The following is a 26,718-nucleotide window of genomic DNA, read 5'->3' as shown; positions in this document are numbered from 1 at the left end:
GCAGTGGGGGCGGGTGGGTGGGGCTGGGACTTGGGGAAAGGCAGAGGGAAGCTCAGAAAACTGCTGTCTACTTGCTGAGGCCCTCACTCCGGGGGCCTTTTCTGACTAAAGTAAAGTGGCACGGTCCCCCCCACCCCTACTACGAGGCAGCTGGGTGCAGGATAAGGAGGTGGGAACCCAGAAGCTTCCAGGTGGTTGATGGACAGATAAGCCAGGAAGCAGAGCCAGGGAACCAGGGAGGAGGGGGCCTAGTGGAGGTCAGACAGCAGTCCCCTCCCACTACACACGTGGTAGCCGTTAGGGCCGCCACACCCACCTTTCTGGAGTCCCTAGGAAGAACACGAGTGTGATGCCAGGAGAGACAGACAAGAAATGGGAATGGGCAGGATGTGACAAACTGGCCCACACACTCTACCCTGCACAACTAGAGAAAACATGTGAGCCCAAACCTGGCCCCTCACCCCACCCCCGCTGGACTCTAGTGCAGGGAGAGCTCTGAGGCTGCACACCTGTGAGAACCTGGCAGTTCTCACACATTCCCAGGGCACCGGAGGGGTCGTGTGGCTGGGGCTCTGGCCCTAGGAAGGGGCACGGGAGAGCAGCCACGTGCAAGGGCCTTGCCCACACAGACAGGTCTCCTGGCACGGCTCTGGGAGAGCAAGCTGAGCACTCAGCCAAAGCTTTGGTGTAAGCTTAGACCACCCTCACTGGTTTAGGGCAAGGACTGGGATTGCCCTATCCCCACACCCAAGCGACAAAAAGCATCAGATAGAGGGGCACCTGGGTGGCTCACTCACTTAAGCATCCGACTCTGGCTTTCAGCTCAGGTCATGATCTCTTGGTTCATGAGTTCAAGCCCTTGTGGAGCCTGCTTGGGATTCTCTCTCCACCCATCTCTGCCCCCTCCTCCACACATGCACACACACATTCTAGCTCTTTCTCTTAAAATAAATAAATAAATAAATAAATAAATAAATAAATAAAAGCATCAGAAAGAACCAGGCTACATGATGCCGAGTCAGTGGTCCTTCTGAATGAGAGAGACGTGGCCCTATGTCCTGATGGGGGATGTCATGGTGAGATGGGGAAGGACAGCAGAGAAACGAAGGTCTCCTGCAATGACCATGTTTAACTCTCAACAGTGGAACTGTGGCACCCATGCTGGTTCTCAAAGCCTGACTGGGGTACCCCGAGGCGGGGTCCTTGCCTGGAATGTGGTTGCCACCAGGGGAACACGATGACTGATGTCTGAGGAGGCAGCAAAGGAAAGGGAGACCTTATGCTTTAGCATTTCAGGGGGCTTGAGATGTGCTTGGCTTGACTTCGAAGTGCTAGGCTCTTCCTCAAGCTCCCCTGGAGTGCCTGGGGGAGAGCAGGGGTGAGAAGGTGGGGAGCCACTTCCCCTGTCCTGTAGGCAGTCCCCCAAGAGCCAGGAAGAGCTTCCATCTGTGCGTGGGGGGGTGAGGGGGTGGGGAGTGTGTGCAGGGCACGGCCAACCTGACAGGCCTCCAGCAGCTCAGAACCGGAGAGAGACTGGCAGGAGGCACCAGACCCTCACAGCACAGGTACCTGGCTAGCAAAGAAATGCCCGATAATTCTGACGATCACTTCCTCATTTTCATCCGGCGTTTGGTCACGAGGCACGATGACTTCTGCACTGGTTAAGTTCTGCAGTTCGTTCACCTGTGAAGGGAGCAACGTGGGGTCAGGAGGCAGTGGGAGAGGGGGTGCTGCAGGGCAAGGTGGCTAGAGGCTACTCTCCTTTCCTTCAGTCTAGGACACGTCTGGGGGCTTCCCAGCCCCTGGTCACACGGGGCCACGTTGGTTTGAGCCCTGGGAGACTCAATGGGAGGCCCCGGGAAGGTCCAGTCTCAGACTCCCTGGAGCTCCTTTTGGGGCTGAATTCTGATTCTCGAGTCCCTGCGGTGCGGTTCCTGCACATGCTCGCGGTGACCCAGGCTCTCCCATCACCAAGGAATGAAAATCACCACGGGGCGTGCTGTCTGGGTACCAGCCACGAGCTGACATCACCTCTCTCAGGCTCATCAAAGGAAACTTTCCTTTCTAATCAGGCCTTGCGCTGATGCCTGCTCTTCGTTTTCATCCCTGCCTCTGAGTCCTACGTATGCTGCTTCAGCCGCTAGGCTGTTACCTTTCCTCCCAGCCACTGCAGTTCCGAGCTGGCGACCTGCAGGAAGCAGCCAGCCCAGGCTGCTCTCCCTCACCCAGCGCCCACCTCCTGCACTCTGCGCTCCCCCTCACCGGCCTCAACAAGCCTACACTGCCCCAGGGTTCACCCCAGGCCCTGGTAGGCTGCTGAACACACAGGTGGGGTTGGTGAGGCCCCGTGGATGGCCGACAGTCTCTGGGGGGCGGGGGAGGCACAGAATTCAGTGATGGGTTCTAAAATGACCAAATAGGAGATCAAAGAGCTCGGGAGTCTAATTCCCCAAGGGCTATTGCTCTCTTTTGCCTGGTGCCTTCTAACTGGCCTCTGATACTGGTCACATTCCTGGATGTGGGGAGTAATCCACAAGCCATTCAACTTTATTCTTTTGTGTAGAGATGACTCACTGTATCTAGAACTTGGCTTTGAGTCCTCAGTAAGACTCTCTGTGTAAAGAAAATAGCAGGTGTGTGCATGTGCACACACGACTAGAGATCCCTCAAATTCCTGCCACCCACCACGGTCACCTTGCTAGTGTGCACAGGCTTGCCGGGTCATATCCCGCCAGTAAGTCATGTTCTAGATCACTTCTGTGTCTGACAGACTATCTGCTCATTCCTACAGGCTTTAGAATGGATTCTCTGGCATTCTGTGTTGCTGCCACCTTCATGTTGAAAACCTTCACTTTTTTTTTTTAAGTATTTCATTTTTCCCCACCACCCGGTTGCTAACCCAGCTCCCTTGTAACAGATGGGCAGGTTTGGGAAAGAGCCAGAAGACAGAATCTGCAGGAGGGAGAGTATGAAAAGTAAGAGGAGAGTGTAGGACACCAGACCCTGCAGGCCTCTTAGTGTGAATTTAGAGAAGATGACAGTCTGCTAAGTAGGTATCCACTGGGTGGGGCTCTATTCCCTAGTATTTTCCTGCTGCTCTATGTGGATTTAAAGGGGGCAGGAGGCAACCTCCTCTTTGGGGAGGACCTTCATTTTCCAGCATGTGGATGAGATGCTGTATTTCTAGGCACAGGACCCTGGTGTTTTTGGTGGCCTGGCTCAGTACCACGGATTTGGGGCTTCAGCCCTGGAAGAATGTCCTTCAAGAGCCAATGGGGGTCTGAGGGCAATCAGGCCTCCGGGAGGGGATCAGCCCAGAAGATGAAGCCAGCTCAGAGCAAACTTACGGTTTTGCCGCCCTTTCCAATCACCCGGCCAGCTGTAGAAGAGGGCACTCTGATGTGGGCTTCCAGCTTCACCTCTTCTTTGGGGTTAAAGAAGTTTTCTTCCTTCAGTTTCCCAAAGATCCGCCCCTGGGCCTGACAGAGCAAGGTGTGACTGGTGACTCTCAGATGCTCGTCGGCCTACTTTGCTGTGCTGCTATCAGAACCAGTGAGCCCAGGCCTGCACACCCCCAGCCCCAATTCACCAGGGCCGCACGGGGCAGGGGGAGGGGACGGGGGGGTGCTGTGTACCCTGCTTCCCTGCCACACTCGAGGAATGTCCCTGACCGCTGCCTTTAGAAGCTTTGTGTGTGGGGCTGGGGGAGGTGGTGAGGGGGCAGAACTGGGTCTTATTCCCTCATCCCCAGCATCTACAGACGCCTGGCTGAACGAATCTGTCCAGGGGATCCTTAACTTCTTCCCACCATGGTTTATTTAGACCCCGGGATACAAAAGGATGGAGTGACTGGGGCTGCTTTCTGATGTCTTAACTCCAGCCAGTGCAGCTAGAGGTTCTGGTTTAAAAAATAAAACAAAAAAAAAACTATAAAAATTGAGATATAATTTATAGAGCCTAAAATCCACCATTTTAAAGTGTACACTCCAATAGGTTTTGGCGTATTCACCTCCTTAGGCTGCCGTCACCACTATTGAGGACACCTGTCTCCCAGTCCCCCAGAGAAAAACGCCATACCGAGCAGGCAATCCCCGTTCGTCCCTTCCCCAGCCCTTACTTTCTGTCTCTATGGATTTACCTTTGCTGGACATTTCATATAAATGGACCCATATAATATGCGGCCTTTTGTGTGTGTCTGCTTTCACTTCATGCACTGTTTTCTAGGTTCATCCACGCTGTAGCATGCATCACAATTTTGCTCCTTTTTATGGCTGACTAATATCCTGAGTGCATAGATCACATTTTGTTTATCCACTCATGAGCTGAGGGGTTATTGTTCTGAAACGTTTCCAGGTGTGTTAATGTTCTCTCAAATTTTAAGTATTTTTAATGATAAGGACTATACTTTTATATATATGCTTCTTTTAGAAAACTCAATTTATAATTTTCCTAGAGGGAAAAAAAGACAAAAACAAATGCACCCCACCAAACAACTTCCAACAAGCTACTGCTCTTTCCTCTTCCACCCCATGGTTATGCCCCCATAGTCTGAAGGGTATAAAAGACTAAAGGAGTCTGAGACACTTATCCTCAAAGCCATGACTAAGGGGTCAGCGATAGCCCAGAGGAGTGCCATCTGAAGTAGGCACTGACAATCTACATTTCCATGAGAGAAGGGAAGGAGTGCTCCAAGCAGAGCTCCACGGAACAGCTTGGAGGGAGGCAAGACAGCGTGAGTCTGAGACTAGTGAGCAGCAGCAGGAAGGGAAATGGAGGTGGGGCCTCCCAAGAAGTCTTGGACATGCCTCTGAGGTGGCTGCCACCAGCTCCTGCAGGGCTGAGGTGGCCTCTGGGACTGACCTTGAACTGGGCTTCAGGTGGGCCGGTGATGATGACCATCCTTTCGCTGACATCTGGGCCTTCCGCTGGGGCAATCTGCAGTTTACAAGGCAAGAGGAAAACGCTACTGTGGGGCTGTGGTCCCCAGTCCCCTTTCTTGTCTGGTGCATGGTGCACACACACTAGCAAGAGATTACGGTGTGGTTTCTGCCTTTGCACCTGCTGCTTTCCACTCTGGGGCTTAGGAAGTTACCACCACAGTGCCTAGTATCAGATTTGGGTCTTTGACTAACCAGTACCAGGAGCTCCTGCCTGTTCCTGCCTGAGCGCTGGCAATGACTGGCTTCCTTTTACCGAGCCAAGGGAGTCAAGAGCTCTGGGAGGAAGAGGGAGGTGTAGGCTCAGCCAGCCCACCCAGGGCCCAGAGCGGGTAAGGGCTAGTCCAAAGAGGCACTAATATGGAGCCAGCTTGCAGGAAAGGCGCCCCGGTTCTAATTCTCAGCTCACAGAGGCAATCGGCTGCAAGGGAGAGTTGCGCTAAGGCCTGAGTGGCCCAGACCAGCTCCTCTGTGGCACAGGAAGCAAGCGTGACAGCACCAGGGCAGGGATGAGGTCAGCCTGGTCCCAGTGTCTGCTCTGCCAATCCCTCCCCTCCTCGGCCTCCACGTCCTCATCTGTGACATTTGGAGGTAAAATCCGGCAAGCTCAATGCTGCCTTCTGTTTGTGAGTCTATCTGCTAGATTTGGGTGTGTGAGTTCTCTTGTAACAACTCAAATGACCCACCAAGCAAGCATGTTTTTTTGGTTGTTGGCATTGTTAGACTCACTTTATGTTCCTTTCTGCATACCCTGCCTTACTCTGAAAATCATTAAGATAGTTTTAAAATAAAAAACAGTGTAGCAAAACTAAAGTTAATTTAAAGTAAAATGAGTAAAGAGTACACCATTTGCGAATGAACCAGGAACGGGGTTAGTACCCAAATGTATTTCATAAGGTCCTATACACCTGCCTGAGGTGAGCCAGACTCAGTTTTTAAGCCAAGAGCAAAAATATAAACAGAAACCTCAGTTATAAGGTCACGGTGTTCCTAAAGGGGGAAAAAACAGCCAGTGGCTCAGGAGACACACCAATCTGAGACCGAGCCTCGAGAAGGTGATGTTCATGGTGAAAGTAATTCACCGCTAACTGCTGTGCCTCAATTCTGGGCATCCCCTGGAAGACCTCGACCCCCACGGGGGTTAATTTTGTTTAGGGGCTTCACAGTTCTGTGTCGCTGCCGCAGCTTTATAGTCAGGACACATCCAGAACCTCCTCACTATAACCCCCCCCTCCCCTGCCCCCAGGACCTTCAGAAAGGGCTCTGGCCCTGATCCTCTGGCACAGGAACGAATGTGACACACAGGCCACCAAGGCCTGAGCATTTGGGACGACTTCTCTTTGTGTGGGCAGATTACTCGCCAGCCTTCAACTGCAGGGCAGCAGCCTCAGCCTAAAAGCCAAGATGGATCGCAGTGGTCCTAGCGGACGGGGACCTTTTGGCAGGCCACGCCCTCGAGATCCTTGGTGGGAAAACCCCTGCCTCTGCTTGTAGATCCCCAGAACACATTGCGTCTGGTCCTTCTCCCAAAGAGTACACAAGGGAGCCTGGAGCACCCACGTGTTTCCAGCCCTCACCCACCCAAATCAGTTCTGGAGGCGCTGTCCACCTCCTAGTGACTCCGGGCTGCCTTGTTCAGCTTCTGAAACCGACACCCCATCTCCTGACTGACTCACATTCACCAGCCCACCAGCAGTCCAAGAGCTACTCGTGTGCTCCTGCAGTTTGGGAATGCCAGTCCGCCAGCAAACTCCCTTGACAGTACCAGGAAGGGGAACCCAGAGGTGAGGTGACTGCCGAGATCCCAGGGCGAGCCCAGGGGGAGCGGGGGCTGGAGGACAGCCCGGGAGTTTTGGCTGGCATCCCAAAGCCTGCTGGATGCTCTGCAGGGAGCCCAGCTCTCGTCTGTAACCAAAGCATCTTAGGGCGTGCCTTCCCGACCTCACCTCAGCCCAGCCCCTGCCAGCGCTCAGCTCCCCCACATATGAGCGTGCAGCTCTCTCCCTGCCCTGGCAGCATCTAACGTGCCTCTAGCTGTGGTCCCTGAAGACAGTGAGATTATCTACTTTGCTTTAGAGAAAATGCTTTCAGAGTCCTGCTGAAAATAACAAAGACGGGACTGATTTTTTAAAGTAGGAAATTTCTGTCACCAATACTTGACTTCCATGGTTTTCTCTCCTTTACTCTGCTATGGAGAGAGGCAGGGGCCAGGAAAGAGGGCGGCGGCTGAAGAAGCAGGAGGCTGTGTGCAGCGTAAAGGATGATGGGGCACTGCCAGCCTGCAGAGCCCATTCTGTTGCCCTGGTCCTGCCCCGTGTCTGCCCATCAGAGGCCAGAGCCAGGTGACATACCACTGCTCAACCTTGCTGGGCCACAGAAGGATGGTGGGGAAGCATCCTTCCTTGGGCTGGAGCCCAAGGGATTGCCCTCTCTGATATTGTCCTGACGGCCGCTGGGAGTGACTCTGGTATAGCACTCAGGTTGCTGTGGTGGAAAAAAACCAAAACAACCCAATGGACCAGAGACTGGATCACCTGGTCAAATGTTGGCTCTTGTATTCTTTACGTTTGTGGCCTTCAACACTCAATGAAACCCTCTGGGCCCTGGTTCCTTATGGGCAACAGCGAGTGCGGAGCGAGTGCCACGGCCGGCCCAGTGGTCCTCCACACTACCTGTCCACGGCCGCCGGCAGGTAGGCTGGGGTCTCAGCTGCAAGGAGCCTGCTGGGAGCCACGGGCCCCCCGTGTGCTGTGCTGCAGTCCGCCCGCACCTCAGGGCTCCCACCCTGTCTCTGCGCCTTGCAGGTGATAGAGCTGAGGCCCCAGACGGGAAATGATTTACCTAAATAATATTCTGTGATGGTCTTCCTACAATCCTTGGGCTGCACTACACAAAATGTTCTGTTTTTGCTTTTTCTCCAACACACTTGCTGTGGGAGAAATTCCAGCTCTTCTTGGGGAGAAGGCGCAAGCATTCTTTCTCTCCAAGTCATGAGACTTCTCGCTCGGAATTCCGGGTTGTCCCATGGTAGCAAATTATTTTACGTAACAACGGAAACTCTGTTTTCAAAAGTGTTTCATGAGGCTTGGGACGTGCTCAGCATTCTGCCTGTGAGTCAGAGCCGATAGCTGGGCTTGGAGCAGGACCAGGGTCGAATAATCCTTCCCTTTCAGCTTCTCGGATGCTTCTTCACATCGCGCTCCGCGGGAGCAGGATGTGGGTCTGTAACTGCACTCGCTACCATTTCCATAAATCAAGGGGCCTTCCTTCCTGAGCCGCTCTGTGCAGTCCCAGGACTATCCGGCTGTGACACCAGCTTTTGTTTACCTTCGATTTTATAGCTTTCCAAAGAGTTTCTCATCCAAACTACTTTCTGGAGGATTTGTGAAGCAGAGAACTAATGAAAGCCTCAAAGCACTGATAACAGTGAAGTGAAAATGACCTCTGCTGAAGTCCGCCCCTTTAGCTCAGGGGTTTAGAAAAACACTCAGCCTTTTTCTTTCTTTCTCTCTCTTTTTTTTTTTTTTGCTTTATCTTCTTGAAAAGAAGACTATGGTAGCCCAAACAGGAGTGGGTTGGCTTGTCTGTTACTAGTAATTTTTCTATTTCAGTTGTTAGTTGAGTAAGAAAGGAATGAGAGAGGTAAAGACGAGAGCAGATGGGATTAATCTCGGAGGCCAATTTGCCAGATCCTGTGAGTCTGTCCCCGGAAGGAGTCAGCGCTGCCCAGGACTAGCAGAAGGGACAAGGTACATGGGGTGGGGGCTGGTGACGGAAGAGGGCGGGAAACAGGTGGCTGTTGAGGGCAGCTTTACCTTGATAGAGGCCCCAGCGAATCGAGCCAGCTGTTTAATGTGCGCCCCTTTCTTCCCGATGATGGCACCAACAGCCTGGGTTGGGATGAAGAGATTCACAATCTCCTGCTCTGGATACTGGAAGGGCAGCACAAGACAAGACATCACTCCCGCTGAAGGTGTTCCGTCAGGCACTCAGCAGGTACCGAGCATCTACCACGGGCCATGCTCTGCGGTGGCCACAATACCCAAGGGAACGGTCGGAACGGTGCCTGGATTCTCCCGTGGCCCAGGGCTCTGCAGGTGTGAAGCCTAAGGAGCGAGCCTGGGCACAGGCAGCACTACATGACAACTGAAATGCGAACTCCTCTAGAGCAGCTCTGAACGTGCTGGATTCAGAAAACTGTTCACAGGCTTTGTCATATGCAAATGTGATCGGTACTGCTCGCTCCTGGGTCTTTATCCAAGAAACCAATACTGTTATTAAATATACCCGGCCCGAGGACAGGGTCCTGAGGCACTTTGTTAGAAGGAACGGGAAACAACTCTGCACCTTGTAGCCACGACTGGTATTTTCACCAGAGTTGCGTCAGATTCAAAAGAAGAGAACAAGTAAACCTACATGACTGGGCCACATGGTGACAACCCAAGGAGACCAGCGGTCCTCCCTACAGGGGTCTGTGGGAATGCCGGGACCCCCACTGGCCAGACTTTGTTCAAAGGCCTTCAGAAATGCTGTTCTTTAGCTCAACACCATCTCCTAATGTTCTCTCTTGATCATCCGTATGTACCCATTTCCTGCCACTTGTGGATTTGTAAGCAGGGCAGCACGAGCGCTCAGAAGAACCGCTGGCGCGCCTGACTGCTGGGGTCGTTTGATGCGCTCACGCCTGTGATGTGTCACTCGCAGGAAGCCCTGCACACGCAGGACACAGCACTCATGCCGGGGACATTCACTGGTCAGACTGCCACAGCCTATGCCGTGTCTGCCACAGGAGAGGGAAAAGTGGTCAATGGGGCTGAACCGAGGGGCACTTACAGAGTGGTGATGCGGGAACGGCCCGAATTGGTGTGGGGGGTACAAGCTGGAGAAGTATCCGGAGTGAGTCTGCAGCATGAAAGAAACAGCTGGGTCAGTCAGTGGCTGCCCACAGGGACACTCTCTGAACTCAGGGAGGCAAGATTCCCACACACGACACCGTCACCTGGTCCCACCATCAGGCCTGCAGCTGTGCCCTGGCAGCTCAGATCTCTGCTCCGCTTCTCTTGCTGCAGCACCGAATGCCAGGCTGAATGTTTACCATGGCTAAGCTGCGCCACATGTTAGGCCCCTGGGAACTTACCGCCACGGGAGACAGGGCACACACACACTCTTTCAACATGCCCTCCCTCAGACAGGCAGGCCGAGTGGCTTCTATTTTCTGGGAAGCCACAGACCGTGGATTAAAAGGCACAGAGGCTATAGGACAACATCCAGAGTTATTCATGGCCAGCAAATGTGCTCCTGGGAAGCCAGGCCCATGAGCTCCCTCAGAGAGTTATGGAGAGATTGAGAATGGAGGGACGGAAAATGCGTCTGGGAGAGGAGAGAACGACAGTGAGTGAATAAAGAACATCACGTGTGAGTGAGGAGGGCTGGAAGGGAACAGGAAGGCGGATGTGGGCAGAGAACAAAAGAGCTATTAAAATAACATGTAAAAAGTAGCTGCTTTTGGGGGGCCTGGTGGCTTAGTTGGTTAAGCGTCCGACTTTCGCTTAGGTCATGATCTCGCGGTTCGTGGGTTCGAGCCCCGCGTTGGGCTCTGTGCTGACTGCCAGCTCAGAGCCTGGAGCCTGCTTCAGAATCTGTGTCTCCCTCTCTCTCTGACCCTCCCCTGCTCACGCTCTCTCTCTCTCTCTCTCCCCTAGAAATAAATAAAACATTAAAAAAAAAATTAGAAAAAAAAAAAAGTAGCTGCTTTTGGGGGCACCTGAGTGGCTCCGTCAGTTAAGCGACTGACTCTTGATCTCAGCTCAGGTCATGATCTCACAATTTATGGGTTCGAGCCCTGCATCAGGCTTCACGTTGACAGTGCAGAGCCTGCTTGAGATTCTCTCTCTCCCTCCCTCCCTCTGCCCCTCCCCTGCTCTCTCTCTCAAAAATCAATTAAAACAAAGTAGCTACTTTTTATTGAATATCTAGTGTACAAGGCACTGTGGTAGGTAATTTATTCACAAATTCTTCGTCCTCACAACAGGCCTGCAAGACAGGAATAGGTCTGATTTCATACATTCGTATGGGCAGGACACTGACAGAATCGGCACTTTGCGTAAGGTCACATAAATGCTGGAACACCTGTTACAGGAAAGGAGGTGAATGGCTCAGAGCACCACGGAGTCAATGCCTGTGAACCCGCCCTGCAAGATGACCTCCTAGACTTATTACAGGGGCCTAGTGTTTGTCTGAAGGCCCCTGAACAAATCTCATTGTGTTCTCGGTCTCCCAGATCTCCAGATGGACTTTCGGAGTTCTGTATCACAACTTCATCTTACGGTTCACTAGGGACCAAATGAAAGGATTTCCCTTTCTGAACTTGGAGAGTGGACTGCTGGCCTCGGAAAGAGGAGACACTGCAGGAGGAGCTTCCCCCAGGGTGGGGCCTAGATGATCAAAGGGCTGTGCTTACGAACTGTTGTGTAGACACAAACCTTTGCCCTCAGGCTTTGGAAGGAGGCTGCAGTGACACCTCACACCCACAAGAGGGTGCTATGAGACCAGCATTCTCTTGGCACTTTCCACTTCTGACCGGAAGCTGAGTGAAGACGGCTTACTTGGTCCTGATTCTTCCCTGAAGAAGAGCATTCAGCTCCAGATGCTTCCTGCAGGTCCCTGTCCTAAGCCATGTAGGGTGAGGGGAGAACTTCTGTGGCTTTCTGCTCAAAGCTCTACCTTGGGGAAAGGATGCTTCCCCCTGCACCCCACCCTCCACCTCCACTTCCTCTTGCAGGACATCCTTTCCTTTGGGCCTCAGAACAGCAATAATTCTTTTGAATTGTGACTTGCCTTTTCCTCCCCAAACTCACACGAGACCAAGAATAGACCAGCCACAGGGTGGCTCCTATTCTGGGTTCAAATGCTCCCAACACAAACAATGTATCAAATTTAGACCTACCCCTTGGTTTAGGGGAGAGAATTAACTATCAAAGGATAAAAAGGACCAATTCCCCACTCCTCCTTGTATTCACGAGCTACTACAGCAGGATAACTTGTGGGGAAAGAACACCAAACTCGGCAGTCAGGAGCTCGTTGCTAGCAGAGGTGCTGGTTTTATGCACATAAGTTGGTTTTTTGGAATCAGAATACCCATAAGACCTGAGTCTGAATCATCAGCTCTATACAAGTTGGAATAATTTACTCAACACTTCTGAGCCTCATCCATAAATGGATTAAAATATCATCATCTAGATCTTCTAGAAATCAGATCTTCTAATATGTTGTGAGGGTTCTTTCAGTCATTCATTCATTCATGAAAAAGATATTCGAGCACCCACCATATACAAAGCACTGTTCTAGGTGCTGAGGACACAGCTATTAAGACAGGAAAGGTCCTTGCTACCACAGGTCTTACATCCTACTAGAGAGGCAGACAAGTATTGTGAAAGAAATGCACAGGACTACGTGAGGAAGCAAAGCTGTGGAGATGAGGGTTGGGATGGCAGTTTTAGCTGGAGCGGTCCAGGAAGTCTGTCTGAGTAGGTGACCCTGAGTTGGGATCTATGGAGAAGGAGCCCTACACAAGGCACTGGGAAGGAAACATTGTAAGCAGGGTCCTTAGGGTGCTGAGCTAGGATAGGGTTGGCCTTTTGAAAAACAGAAAAGGGGCCGGTATGGTGAAAGCTGCCAACGATGGGGAGGCAGGCAGCCTGAGATCACGCAGGGCTTGTGGGCCTTGGTTTGAACACATATTTGATCCTACAAAGTGCCATGGATGCCCCTAAAGGATGTTACATAGCATTCAGTGAGGTCACAGGGATGGAAGAAGCTATTATTGGGTACTGTATGCGCTGAAATATTCAGGTTAAGAGAGTACTTATTTATAATGAAATGTACGCCTAAAGCACACGATTTCCCATCCTCCCAAGCTTATATGGAGTCTACGATCTCAACTGGAAGGCGGCTTTCAAAACATGCTTCATCATAAGCATCAGAGAAATCACCCGCTGATGACTTGAATAAATGTCCTCTTTAATGAGAAAGGAGGTTGCAGCCATCTGATGAACCGAAGGCCCAAGGAGGGGAGGCCGAAGCCCACCCAACCCCAACATGGCAGCTGGTCTCACTGTCCGTTTGAGAGCCCCTGGTTATTTTACAAGGGAGAAGATCCTTTGTTTTTTTTTAAATTACTATTTTTCAGAGGCCTCCTTCCCCATGTATTGCTCACACAGACCCTCCACCTGAAGGTTTAGAAGCCACCAGGAACCACATGAGCTCTCTTCTGTCTTAGGCTGCATCCCAGGATAATTTCAGTGCCAGAGAGATGAGGGAACACTGAAATAGCTCTTCTATCTTTAAGAATTTGAGAAGCATTATAACACTGGGGAGGGGGCAGGGGTGTAATAGTAAAGGTGACTCTGCCAAGTGTGCCCCCACCCCCTGCCAACAGAGGCAGCAAGGCGGGTGGTCATTATTATCAAGAGGCTCATGTTACATTCTCAGTTTGAGGGAAACTGGTGTCTGCTCTTCTTTTCTGCTTCACTCTGCTGGGGGTGGGGGGAGGTGTAGGTAGAGGAGTATATATCAAATGCACTAGTAAAAATTATAAAAGGATTTATAAACAGTTGGACCTGCTTTTCGTGGAAGAACTGCAGCGTCCGTAGTTCCAAGCTGCTATGTATGACCATAATCATGAGGTATGACTTAGGTGATAAACTGAAGCATGAAGGAATCAGGGGGTGGGAAGAGTGAGGGCTGGGAAATGGACAGAAGATGGGGCAAGGGTCAGGCATACGAATTTCAAATGCTGAAACAGCTTCAGTGTGCAGACAGACTGATGCCACATTGCAAAGATGGTGGACGCTCTCCCTAGGAGCCAGGACATGTGGGCATGGGTCTGGGGGAACGGAGTGGACTTGGCCAGAGAGGTCAGTGTCATGGGCAGAGCTCTCCATGATTCAGAAAGTACACCATTCTACTCCAGCTTGTCAAAGGGTCTCCCCACAATGGCTGCTTATCCACCTCTGTGTGTTCTTAAGGGACAGTCTCAGGAGCTGATGAAAACTAGAAATTGTTGCATTAGCAAGAGGTTGAGCCAAGGCTTGAGCACAGATCTGTATCTGACTCTGCAGCCCAAGACCTCAACCACTATACCCAATGCTGCCTCCACCTGGAACATTCTGAAATCACTGGTTCTGGTGGGGCCCATGGCACAGGTTATGAGAAAACTCCCCTAAGGATTCCAATATGCCTTCTGTTGAGTTTACTTAAGTATACAAATGGACAGTTAACATTATTAGACATACGTGAAGAATCAGGAGCATGAAAGAAGGGAGCAAAGCTGAGCAAAGCAAACAAAGGACCCAAGCGAATTAATTCAGAAGAGAGAGCTTTTTTAAAAAGCCTAATTTGAGGCGTGCCTGGGTGGCTCAGTCGGTTAAGCGTCCGACTTCGGCTCAGGTCATGATCTCGTGGTTCCTGGGTCCGAGCCTCAGGTCGGGCTCTATGCTGACAGCTCAGAGCCTGGAGCCTGTTTCAGATTCTGTGTCTCCCTCTCTCTCTGACCCTCCCCTGCTCATGCTGTGTCTGTCTGTCTCTCTCTCTCTCAGAAATAAATAAAATATTAAAAAAAAAAAGTCTAATTTGATTTCCTAGTGAGCTTCAAGATGACAGTTCATTCAAGTATACTCCTATCAGAAAAGACCAATCAGAGACCTAGATTGACTGTGGAAAGGAAAAACTTCACAGAGGCTATATAAATAGCAGAAAAGACACTCCTGAAAAGCCCATCAATGCATTAGAAGATCAACCCATGCAAAACAAAAAGAAGAAAGTGGACATCAGAATGGAGTAAGAAATCTACAATCCATGAAGTGGGAATTTCAGAAGGACAAAATGAAGTGGAGGGAGGGAGAAGTAATACTAACATGAAGTACAGAAGCAAAAGATTTTCCTGAACCAAAGAAAAACCAGAATCTTCAGATCAAAGGGCAGAGATTCACATTTCTGAACTCAAGGGTAAAGGCAAAATACTAAAAGAGGCAACAAACAAACAAATACAACCCCTACAGACAGAAGGAAAAAAAAGCAATCTACAAAACAAAGCAAGCTGATAGGATACTCATCTGAAAACAAATACTGAAAGTCATGTTTTTAGAGTTGTAAAGGAACTATAACTCAAGAAATTCTAGGCACCCAGTTGAGCTTTCATTCATGCAAGGGAAAAAGAAGGGCATTTTCAGATCTAGAACAGTTTAGAATTTATACTATGTAAGTACTATTTATGAAAAAAGTTGTGTATGGAAGCATTCCTGACAAACAAGCAAACAAAAAAGTCTCAAATAACCCAAAAAATGAGAGGATATGGAGCACAAGAAATCAGCTGCACTGGACAAAGTAACGGGTTACAGTTTAGTTAATTCTAAACCGCAGGTTATGAGACCGTGTATTCATTAGGAAAGAAAGCTTAACAATTTGGAATAAAATTCCAGATTATTTCTAGAGTGCTATGCCCAAAACACATGAAATAGAACTTATTGCAATACAGAATTTCACAAAACCATAATAATCATAGTGGGAAAACAGCAAACTGCTCTCATCATGTAGTAAATTATACAGATAAAAATAATCTGATGGAGATGAGCCACCAATCAGAAGCTTGCTTTTATAGTTATAAACACAACTTTGAGCCCATCAGAGAAGGTACATCTTTCCAAATGCCCATGAATTCAAAAACTGATCATGCATGAGTCAGGTCACAAAAATCAGAAATGTTCCAATAACACTGTCTGAATACCAAGTATAGCAAAGAATTGCAAGATAACAAAAAAGAACCCATTAACTACTTAGAAATTTAAAAAAACAACAACAGAGCCCGGGCAAGTTTGGTTAAGGAAAAAAAGAGAGAAAACCCAAATATACACAAATAATTTGCTAGGAATTACAGAAAAGTAATACACAAGTTTGGAAACTTAAAAGGCAATAGTCCACTTTATACAATGTGATGCCAACACCTATGAAAGCTAGATAAAACAAATGCTTTTATGGACAAACAAAAACCAATGAAACCAAATAAACAATTTATAAGAAACTGAAAAGTTTATAAATGATTTTTCTCCAAACCAAAGGTGGCTGGCCCAGATGTTTTATGGACAGGTCCTATCAAGTCTTCAAGGAACAGAAAACCTACATATTCTTTAATGTTCCCAAGCATATTAAAAGTTGGTCATCTCTTCCATTCATTCTTTTAGAAAAAGATAATCCTGCTGTAACAGCTGTCGAAGAGAGTACACAACGACAGTAATTACAGTACAGACAATGAGAGGAATGGAGGAGTCCAGGAAGTGGGAATTTAGTGTCTGACAAAGCTGGAATTTCAAACTGAGTGATAAAATGGTACCCTACTCAGTGAGTGATTTGGGGAAAACTGGCTATCCATTTAAAACATAAAGTTAGATCGTTTTGTCAAAGTTTAAGTAAAGATAAATTCCCCATGAATTATACACACAAATACAAATAATAATCCTCAAAATCCAACAACTAAAAATTATTATAAGTAAACATGGGAGAATATTTTTACAATGTTGGATGGGAAATGTTTTCTTTAGCATGACACCAAAGACCAGAATACAAAACATCACTGATTAAACTATCTTACTTCTTAAATTTTCTACATGAATTCTGGTGAAGAGAAATCTGGGAGATTTTAAATTGCATATACCCTTTGATGCAATAATTCTAGTCTTGGAGAATGTACTTTCACATACACTTACACACTGTGCAAAAACTTATGGAAAAGAATATTCATTTTGACCCTATGTGTAGTAGAGAAAACCTGGAAACAATCCAAATGTCTAAAAATAGTGTGCGGGTGAGAAAAATTATAGTAAATCCATACTATGTAAGACTATGTAGACCTTAAAGAATATTAGGTCTAGCTATGAAAAAATGCCCATAATAAGTAAAAACAAAACTTTGCAATTGTGTGGGTAAAATCTGGGTACAAGAAGGCAGGCTAAGGGAAATGTTTACAATTCACTTCATACAATAGTTTGTTCAAAAATATCTATCTTAAATTATTATGGTATAAGACACCACAAATAAACCAAAGAGAAGTAATAAGTTGTTGGAAAATATTTACAGTATGACAAATGGATAATGGCCTTAATATGTAATCAGCTGTTGCAAATCAATAACAAAATGATGGAAAATAAAGATGATGACAATAGCAGCTAACTACACAGAAATTATTATGTGCAGGTTTAAACTTACTTAAAAACCCTTACAACAACCCCATGATATGTGAACAATTACTACCCCCATCTTATAGATAGGGACACTGAGATGCAAAGAGGTTAAGTCACTTGCCCAATGTTAAAAACAGCAAGTGACAGTGCAGAGATTCAAATGCAAGTGGTCCGGCTCCAGAACCTACACTGCCTTTCAAAAGACTGATGGGCAAAGGAAACAGAAACATAATTCATTAGGGGGGAAAAATAGCTCATAAAAACTGTTGAGCCTCATAATAACAAAAGAAATGTATCAAGTATCAGACTGGAAGAAATAACCACATGGGTTATAAGAGTATGGGAGAAAAACTCTCTGTCACACACCAAAGGGAAGGAAAAGTAGTATATCCTCCATGTATCAAAATTTATGTATTATGATTCAACATTTATATATTTTATAATTATATATCATGTGTAAAATTTATATATTCTTTGGCTCATCAATTCTATTTCAAGGAATTTATTCTAAGGAAATAACTGGATAAAAGAGCCAACATACAAGGATCTCCACAGCAGAGTGAACACTTTGAATATACATAATTAGATATATGTAGCACATATCTAATATATATAAATTATACACACACACACTCATATACATGCAAACACTGGCTATTTCTCTATTTAGAAAAAACTTGGCACTTTCTAAATTTTTGTATTATTTTTCTTTTATTTTCTTTTTTTAAACATTTATTTATTTTTGAGAGACCGAGACAGAGCATGAGAAGGAGAGGGGCAGAGAGAGAGGGAGACACAGAATCTGAAGCAGGCTCCAGGCTCTGAGATGTACTGTTTTAGTGAAAATCTCAGATAAAAGGGAGCTTTCCAACTGGCAAATCTTATTTTCAAGGTTAGGAAATATCCTGGTACCACATGAGAGCTTCTCCCCTGGTTTTACCTCAAGGGTCTGTGAACTCTTTCTGTAAAGGGCCAAATATGTATTTTAGGCTTTGTAGGTCACTGGGTTTCTAACTGCATCTACTCAACTCTGCCATCATCGCAAAAACAAAAAACAAAAAGACAATATATAAACAAAGAGTCATGGCTATATTCCAATAACTTTTATTTACAGGGGCACCTGCACAGCTCAGTGGGTCGAGCATCCAACTTTGGCTCAGGTCACAGTCTCACAGTTCATGGAGTTTGAGCCCTGCATCAGGCTCACTGCTGTTACTGCAGAGCCCACTTTGGATCCTCTGTCCCCCTTTCTCTCTGCCCTTACCCTGCTCACGTGTGTACCCTCTCTCACTCTCATACATAAAACATTAAAAAAAACTTTTTTATTTACAGAAATAAGTGGTGGGGGAGTCTGGCCCTTGGGCCAAATCTCAGAATAAGCGTTTGCTGACTCCCTATCTCAGATTACCGATTTTAGAAGTGGCCTGTTTTAACATACCTTTCCCCCCACTGTTTATCTTTATCTCAACTTAGGTTCTGAGGTTATCTCCTGTCGACAGTAGCAGCCTTTCTCCTACGAAAAGGAGATGCATCTCAAGGCCACTAAAATGTCCCAAGTTTGGTCACTGTTAAATCTCACGGCAAAGACTCGGGGACAGGCACCTGTCATAGCTGGTCTAGGTCCTTGGAGCGGCCACACGATGGTCACAGCTGCCACAATCCCTCTAGTCACATCCCAGCTCCCTCTTACCGCGGCCCCCATCTCCACACACATGGCTCAATACTGGGCCCCATCCTTTAGTTTAAGAGAAAATGGATATAATGCCAAAGAGATGGTATGATTTAGAAATGGCTCAGAAGATCTGTACATAGGCTGCAGAATGTGTACATTCTTGTGACTAAAAACATGGGTGCCAGTTCACATCTGTATTTTGTTGGCAGAAGAGCACAGTCGTTTCAGTCTCTCTACATATAACCCAAAGAGCTACTAGGAATGCTCACACTGCAATGCCTACACCAGAGACCACTTCTCAGAAGAAAAGAGTGGCCAAGGCAGTGTTCATCAACCTAATTCTTCCCGCTAAAAACTATGAACATTGGAGGAAAGAAAGTTTGCTTAAAAAATAAGCAATATGTATACAGAAGCATTAGGAGTGAAAAAAAAATTAGTTGTTAAGTATCCTGAACCCAAATTTGATAATGTATTGATCTATAATTCTTTAAATGGAAGCAACAATTAGAAAATTCATGAACATTCACATTTCTTCTTTTGTTATTAATTAGGACTCAGTAAATACTTATTGAGAACCTACTAAATGCCAGGCATTGTGCTAAGTGTTGTGTATTATTTTCTTTTAAAAACTGTCTATTAATAAAATACGATGCATCTGAATTGTAGACACAGGTGAGAAATATATATACACACACACATGTATATATACATATACATATATATGTACATATATATATTCAAGACTCATCAGGTACCCTAGTATTTTAATAAATGAACAATAGTTATGAAGATTCTTATTTGAATTAAGAAATTCAAATTTCCCTTTTTTTTAATAGGCTTCTAGTTAATCAACTTGCTAGCACTGTAGTTTCTTTCCTAGGTATGACATATACTATGGTTCAGAGCACATGTTTAGAGGATGGTTTAATAATATTTATCTGTCCATTAGGAAGAAGTCCTAAGAAATGTTGGATTTATCCTATCATCACTTCTGAGTATGGCCTCCAAATTAAAGCTTTAGTTCTGATTCAACATAGCAGAGTAATGTTGCTGCCTGGGGGTGCCCAGAGAATGAGCCAACCTCTGGGTGCTGAGCTACTTACAGCGAAAGGGTGGTAAGGAGGAGCGGGGGGAGCTCCTCGGGGCCCTGTTGGTGGAGGCAGCACGGACAGTCCTGTTGAAAAGATGCCAAGTGCGCTGAGGTTCAACCCCGGGATCAGATTGGCTTGTTGCTGGGAACAGAAATGGAGAAAAAGATGAGGGGAGGAGACCAGAGAGGCCCAGCTAGCCTGAGTCAACCTCCATCTTTTGTCCGGTTGGCATCAATGCCTCCTAATCAGCTCTGTCCTGGCCTCACGGACACCCATGCTGCCGGGGTGGGCTCTCCAAACCTCAAGCTGACCATCGCATTGCTTCAAAGCTTCTCTGAGAGTGTCTACGCATCTTAACACAGCCAACAAGGCTCCTCAGGGGACCCAGGCCACCACATCTTCTCTCCTGCTAACCGCTCATCCCCACTCTGCCCAGTCCTGCTCCTCTCTCCCACCCCTATCTGGGCTTCTGCATACATTATCCATCCTGTAGGGAAACTGCTTCTCTTCCTCCTCACTTGGCTAAGTCCTACTCATCATATGGGCTCCACCTGAACTTAGGGGTCCCCTCACTCCAGTGCCCTTTCTGTGCACCCCCACTAACATTGCTGTGTTTCCTTCAAATAATATTTGAAATATCATCACATGGTATTTGAATTGCCTGTGTAGTTCCCCTTCCCCTTTAGGTCATAACTTCCTCATGGACAGAGACTATATTCCTTAGTGTTGTGTGCTCAGTGCCTGGTACGTAGTAAGTACTCAATAAATACTTGTGGAATGAATAAGTTTAAAAAATATTGGGTTAATCTGTTTTTCCAATGTTATCCAGAGAAAGATCAGATCTTTCACTAGGATACAATAACACGTGTAAACTCCATTCTCCAGGTTCAGGATGGTTCACAACTTTGAATTTTTCAGTATTTAGTTACAAGTGTTATGATCATCTCACTTTCTTGCTTATTTCACATTTAAACACTGGGATGCTCACATAGGCTGGGGGTGAGCATTAACTGCACAGGGATGCAGTCATCTGGCCTGTGTCCACCTTGCCCCTAACTTTATCTCTCTGGATACTAAGCAGTTCTCTACCATTTCTGTTTTCTTATCTGGGACTCGGGTCACCCATTAACTTGCCTTCTTTTAGGATGTTTAGAATAGGAAAGCTGGGTTCTTTAACCTTTACCCAATTTGATACATAAGACCCAGTAATTTTGTTAATCACCTGTCAACGTATGACTTTGGTACAGATATGAATGAATCTAAATGATACACTAAGTGGAGACACTTGGAGCACCCAGGCCCTTTTGTAGGTTTTCTGGATGACATCGTACAAGGTCAAGAGCCCCAAAGAAGAGAGTGAGGTCATCTGAGGATATTGCTACAGACAAATACACATAAACAGGGAAAAGGTGACAATGTGATCTTGTCCTCATCATGTCCTATATGTGATGTGGGCTGCTAAGGGGGTCCTGGAGCGAGGCAGGGATAGTGTTCTGATGTGAGTAGGAGGGTCCTTAGAAAGAGGTGCACTGATGGCACTGGCTTTAGCCTATATAATTCTTTGTCAACACTTACTCTCTATGAAATATCACTAGGTCTGGGATTTGCTTCAAAGTCATTCAAGAAGGCTGGGAAAGCACATGGAGGCTCAGATGAAGCAAAGCAGGCCATGAGTTGATAACCGCTGAAGATGGACGATAGGCATATGAGGACTTATTGCAGTATTATTTCCTCTTTTCTTTATGTTAGAAAATTATAATAAAAAATCTGAAACAAATGTACTCCTCTCAGTTGAGCTTGGGCTTTGCTCACAGACGAGTATTTTTGGGATTTCTGAATGTCAGACTGGTGTCTCCCCATTGTAAAGTGAGAATCAGTTAGCAATAACAGGAAGGACAAGCCCAAATCCAGACGTCTGCTGGAACTATCAGTGAGAGCCAAGGTGGCCGACATTTACTGGGGGATCCAGAAGTGCACATCAGTAAGCCAGCCATAAAAATCAGAGTTTATTTTTGAAGTATGTATTTTTAAATTTAAAAAATAACAGGACAACATGACAGAAACTTTGTAAAGTAGGAAAAAATCTCACTTTTCTAAGATACCAGCTGTTTTTATTTTTGTATGTAGCCTTCCATTTTGCTCCATACTATTCTATATAACTGTAATCCTAGTTAAATAAACTTCTATATGCTCTTTCTTAATTAGTATTATATCATAGACAATTCATCATACTCAAAGTTATGATTTTAATAGCTTCACACTATTTTGTCCAGTGCATTTATCATAATTTACTAGTTGGTTTCCTGCTAGTTTTAATGCTCTTGCCCCAAGAAGGCATGAATAACTCTGTAGATCTATTCTAAGGCACTTCCTCACCGGCTGAGTGGCAACTATTCTTAGAGATGTTTGTGTCCTGCCTGAAAACACATGTGAAAACCAGGAGAGAAGAAAACATTAGGCACTTACATTAACAGCCAGCATATCGTTCTCAAAGGCCTCACGGAGCTTCTTCATAATCTCTACCTCTGCACTGGCACAGGCCTCAACTGTGCCCTTCACAGTGATGGTTCTTTCGGGGTTGTATATGCTCAAGTCCTGCAAGCTGGCCACCGGGAAAAAAGAGAGATTTCCTTTTTTCAAAAGGAAAGATAAAAATCCCAGAAGGATCACAAACAAGTCTTGGTGGAGGATGTAGGGAGAAAGCTGGATTCCCTCACCACACACTGTGGTATCAAATACTTGCACATTTTAGAGGTGACTTAGCTCATATCCATAGTAGAAAATGTCTGCCTGTAACTATTAACGTATTTGTTTTGATGGTGCTGGATATAATTACATCACTTGTAATTATACTCTCATTTTAAGGAAAAGCAGATGAAGGAGTTGGGCATATCAAAATGCTCAAGTTCTTCATTTTGGGCACAATTAATCTGAATGGGTGGCTTACGATGAGATTGTTATCTTGGTCCCTGTCTCATGTTCAATTTTCTTCAAATTTCTGCCTTCTTTTCCAATAAGTCTTCCAACTAAGCCATTGTGGGCCAAGATCTTCAGAGGAATCTCTTCGGCTCTAAAAGAGACAAACAACAATTTAACACTTAAAGTGGGCACACTGGTTGTCTCCTAATAACTATTTAACCACTTTTGTTCCCTTTACAAATGGAAGCCATTTTGTTCAGGTATCAAGTGGCCAGGGTACATGAATTCTGATTAACACAAACCAAATCACAGTAATTATATTCCCTTGTTGAGATCAATTGGAAGTGGGTGCCATGAGACAAATCTGGCCAAGGAGGTACAAGGAGAAGTCTGTTGCAGAACTTTAGGAAGGTTTTCCTTGCTCTTAAAAAAGACAAGGGAGAACACCAGCCAGATGGCAGAGTAGGGAGCCACAGGTTCTCCTAACCCCTCAGAGACACCAAGTTAACAACAACAGAGAGACTAGAATACCTCAGTGAAAATTCTAGAGATCAGCTGAGAGGCTATAGGATCCTGGCCATTGTAAAGTCAAGAAAGGATTCCAGCAAAAGGACTAGGAAAATTTGCATTGTTTGATGTGCCTATATGTACTCCTTCCTCTGAGTAGCATAGCTAGGAGCAAATGAGAGGAAATATCCCATACCAGGAATCCTTCCATGGGATGGAAACAAAAGACTAGACCATATATCCAACATTCTGGCTTATGTGGGAGCCGCCCAAGGAATTGGTTTCTGTCTTGCCTGACTTGGAGCACTTAGGCAACTGGTGCCAGAGTTTTGGAAGGCACCGAAAACAGAGGTGAGCCGTATGTTAGAGCTGTAGTGCTATATAACTGCATCAGAAGCCAGGGGGAGAAAGAGATCAGAAAAGATTTGAGAAGCCTTAAGACCATCAGCAGGGCTGATAAGTGAAGGTCTTCCCCTGAACGAAACCTGACTGAGAGATGGTTGTTTTTTCAAATGGTCAAATCCCAGCAAAAAATTAAAGGACATCTAGGGGTGCCTAGGTGGCTCAGTCGGTTAAGCAGCCAACTGTGGCTCAACTGTGGATCTCACAGTTTGTGAGTTCGAGCCCTGCGTTGGGCTCTGTACTGACAGCTAAGAGCCTGGAGCCTCCTTCAAATTCTGTGTCTCCCTCTCTCTCTGCCCCTCCCGTGCTCACGCTCTGTCTCTCAAAAATAAATAAACATTAAAAAATTAAAAAAAAAAAATTTTTTTTTAAAAATTAAAGGACATCCAAAGAAACAGGGAAACAAGGCCTAATCAAAGGATCAAAATATAACTCCAGAAAACCCTAAAGAAATGCAGATCCATGAACTGCCTGAAAAATAATTTACAGTAACTGTCAGAAAGACATTCAATAAGCTAAAAGAGAACACAGATAGACAACTAAATAAAATCAGGAAAACTATGCATGAATAAAATGAGAATATCAACAAAGGTAAAAACTATAAAAAACAATAGAACTAAAAATATAATAACCAAATTAAATAAAAACTCATTAAAGAGGTTTAATAGCAGATTTGACAGGCAGAAGAGACTGATCAAACTTGAAGATTGGTCATCTGAGGGGCGCCTGGTGGCTCAGTCGGTTAAGAGTCCGACTTTGGCTCAGGTCATGATCTCATGATTCATGGGTTCGAGCCCCGTGTCAGGCTCTGTGCTGACAGCTAGCTCAGAGCCTGGAGCCTGCTTTGGATTCTGTGTCCCTCTCTCTCTCTCGGACCCTCCCCTGCTCACGCTGTCTCTCTCTCTCAGAAATAAATAAAACATTAAAAAAAAAGATTGGTCATTTGAAATCAGTAAGTTAAGGGAGAAAAAGGAAAAATAGAATGAAAAAAGCCCCCAGAAATCACAAAGAAAGGCTAAGGGACTTATGGGCCATGATCAAATGGACTAATATACTCATGTAAATCTGAGAAGGAAGAAAGAGGGCAGAGAGCTCATCTGAAGATGGCAGAAAAATTCCCAAATCTCAGGAAAGAAATGGACACATAGATTCAAGAAGCTCAAAGAACTTTAACTGGGACAAAACCCAAGAGAACCACATTGAGACACATTATAATCCAACTGTCCAAAGTTAAAGACAAAGACAGAATCTTGAAAGCAGCAAGAGAAAAGTGATTAGTCACATACAAAGGAGTTTCCATAAGATTATTAGCAGATTTCTCAGCAGAAACTTTGCAAGCCAGAGAAGAGTGGGATGATATAGTCAAAATGCTTAATGAAAAATGCATCATCAAGAATACTGTATCTGGCAAAACTGTCATTTAAAAACAAAGGAGAAATGAAGACTTTCCCATACAAACAAAAGCTAAGGGAGTTCATTATTATTAGACTTGCTCTACAAGAAATGCTAAAAGGAGTCCTTTAATGGAAATGAAAGGACAGTGGACAGCAACACAAAGCCATATGAAAATATAAAGTTCTCTAGTAAAAGTAAAGACACAAATATAATAAACTGTACTATAATAACTAAAAAATTTTTTAATGTTTTATTTATTTTTTAGAGAGAGAGAGAGAGAGACAGCATGAGCAGGGGAAGGGTCAGAGAGAGAGGGAGACACAGAATCCGAAACAAGCTCCAGGTTCTGAGCTGTCAGCACAGAGCCTGACATGTGGCCTGAACCCACGAACTGTGAGATCATGACCTGAGCCTAAGTCGGATGCTTAACCGACTGAGCCACCCAGGCGCCCCTGTACTATAATAATTTTGATGCATAGAATTTAAATGACAAAAACACTTTGAAAAAGATAAATCTGTTAATGGGTATAAAATACATAAAGAGTAATATGTGACATCAATAACAAAGTGGGAGGTAGAGCTATAAAAGAGCAGAGTTTTTGAATATTATTCAAGTTTAGCTGCTGCTATCAGTTTAAAATAGAATGCTCTAACTTTAAGATGTTTTATGTAATTGCAATGGTAACCACATAGAAAATGTGGTCCCCCATAGAAAGGACTGAAAGTATATCACTAAAAAAACCTGAAAAGCAAAGAGCAAAGAAAAGCACACAAAAGAAAGCCATAAAAGAGAAAATGAAGGACAATAAAGCTACAGAGACTTATAAAAAACAAAAGGGCAATAGTAAGTCTTTCTGGTTAGCAATATAAAATGTAAAAGAATTAAATGTAAATGTAAAAGAATTAAACTTCCCAATCTAAGGACACAGATTGGCTGAATGGATTAAAAAAAACAAAACAATTAAAGATCTCAAATCAACAACTTCCAGGAATTAGAAAAAGAATAAACTAAACCCATAGCTAATACAAGAATGAAAATGATAAAGATTAGAGCAAAGGTAAGGACAAGAAAAAAAAAGGGGGGAAACCAACTAAAGACTATTCTGAAAAGATCAACAAAATTGACAAACATTATCTAGATTAACTAAGGAAAGAACACTTAAATGTCTAAAATCAGAAATGAAAGGGGGGACAGTGTAACTCATGTCACAGACATAAAAATCATTACAAGAGAATACTATTTATAGTTGTACATAAACAAAATAGATAATCTAGAAGAAATGGATAAATTCCCAGAAATACACAAACTACTAAAACTGAACCTTGCACAGGAAATCTGAACAGATCAATAATAAATAAGGAGGCTGAATCAGTAATTAAAAACCTCCCAACAGGAGCACCTGGGTAGTTCAGTCAGTTAGGCTTCTGACCTCGGCTTGGCTTATGATCTTGCAGTTTTGGGGGATTTGAGCTCCACGTTGGGTTCTGTGCTCAGAGCCTCGGGCCTGCTTTGGATTCTGTGTCTCCCTCTCTCTCTCTCCTCCTCCCCCACTTGCGCTCTG

The 26,718-nt window shown here is 45.6% G+C and overlaps 1 protein-coding gene across 4 annotated transcripts in view; it reads right to left on the bottom strand.

The window, feature by feature from the left end:
- Positions 1-26,718, bottom strand: part of IGF2BP2 (insulin like growth factor 2 mRNA binding protein 2) — a 155,994-nt gene that overhangs the window by 1,985 nt on the left and 127,291 nt on the right. For 2 of the 4 annotated variants that reach the window (XM_077754430.1, XM_077754431.1), the window contains exons 7-14: positions 22,881-23,003; positions 22,400-22,535; positions 19,946-20,074; positions 9,771-9,839; positions 8,753-8,869; positions 4,861-4,935; positions 3,348-3,479; positions 1,570-1,683 (exon numbers count right to left, since the gene is read on the bottom strand). In XM_077754430.1, the coding sequence (XP_077610556.1) occupies positions 1,570-1,683; positions 3,348-3,479; positions 4,861-4,935; positions 8,753-8,869; positions 9,771-9,839; positions 19,946-20,074; positions 22,400-22,535; positions 22,881-23,003 (895 nt within the window). The remainder of the gene's footprint in view (positions 1-1,569; positions 1,684-3,347; positions 3,480-4,860; positions 4,936-8,752; positions 8,870-9,770; positions 9,840-19,945; positions 20,075-22,399; positions 22,536-22,880; positions 23,004-26,718) is intronic. The other 2 variants (XM_077754432.1, XM_077754433.1) reach the window with 1 other exon arrangement.

Source organism: Crocuta crocuta, unplaced genomic scaffold, assembly GCF_008692635.1.
Source record: "Crocuta crocuta isolate KB4526 unplaced genomic scaffold, BGI_CrCroc_1.0 scaffold70, whole genome shotgun sequence".
NCBI lineage: Eukaryota > Metazoa > Chordata > Mammalia > Carnivora > Hyaenidae > Crocuta > Crocuta crocuta.
This window is presented reverse-complemented; position numbering and strand designations above follow the sequence as displayed.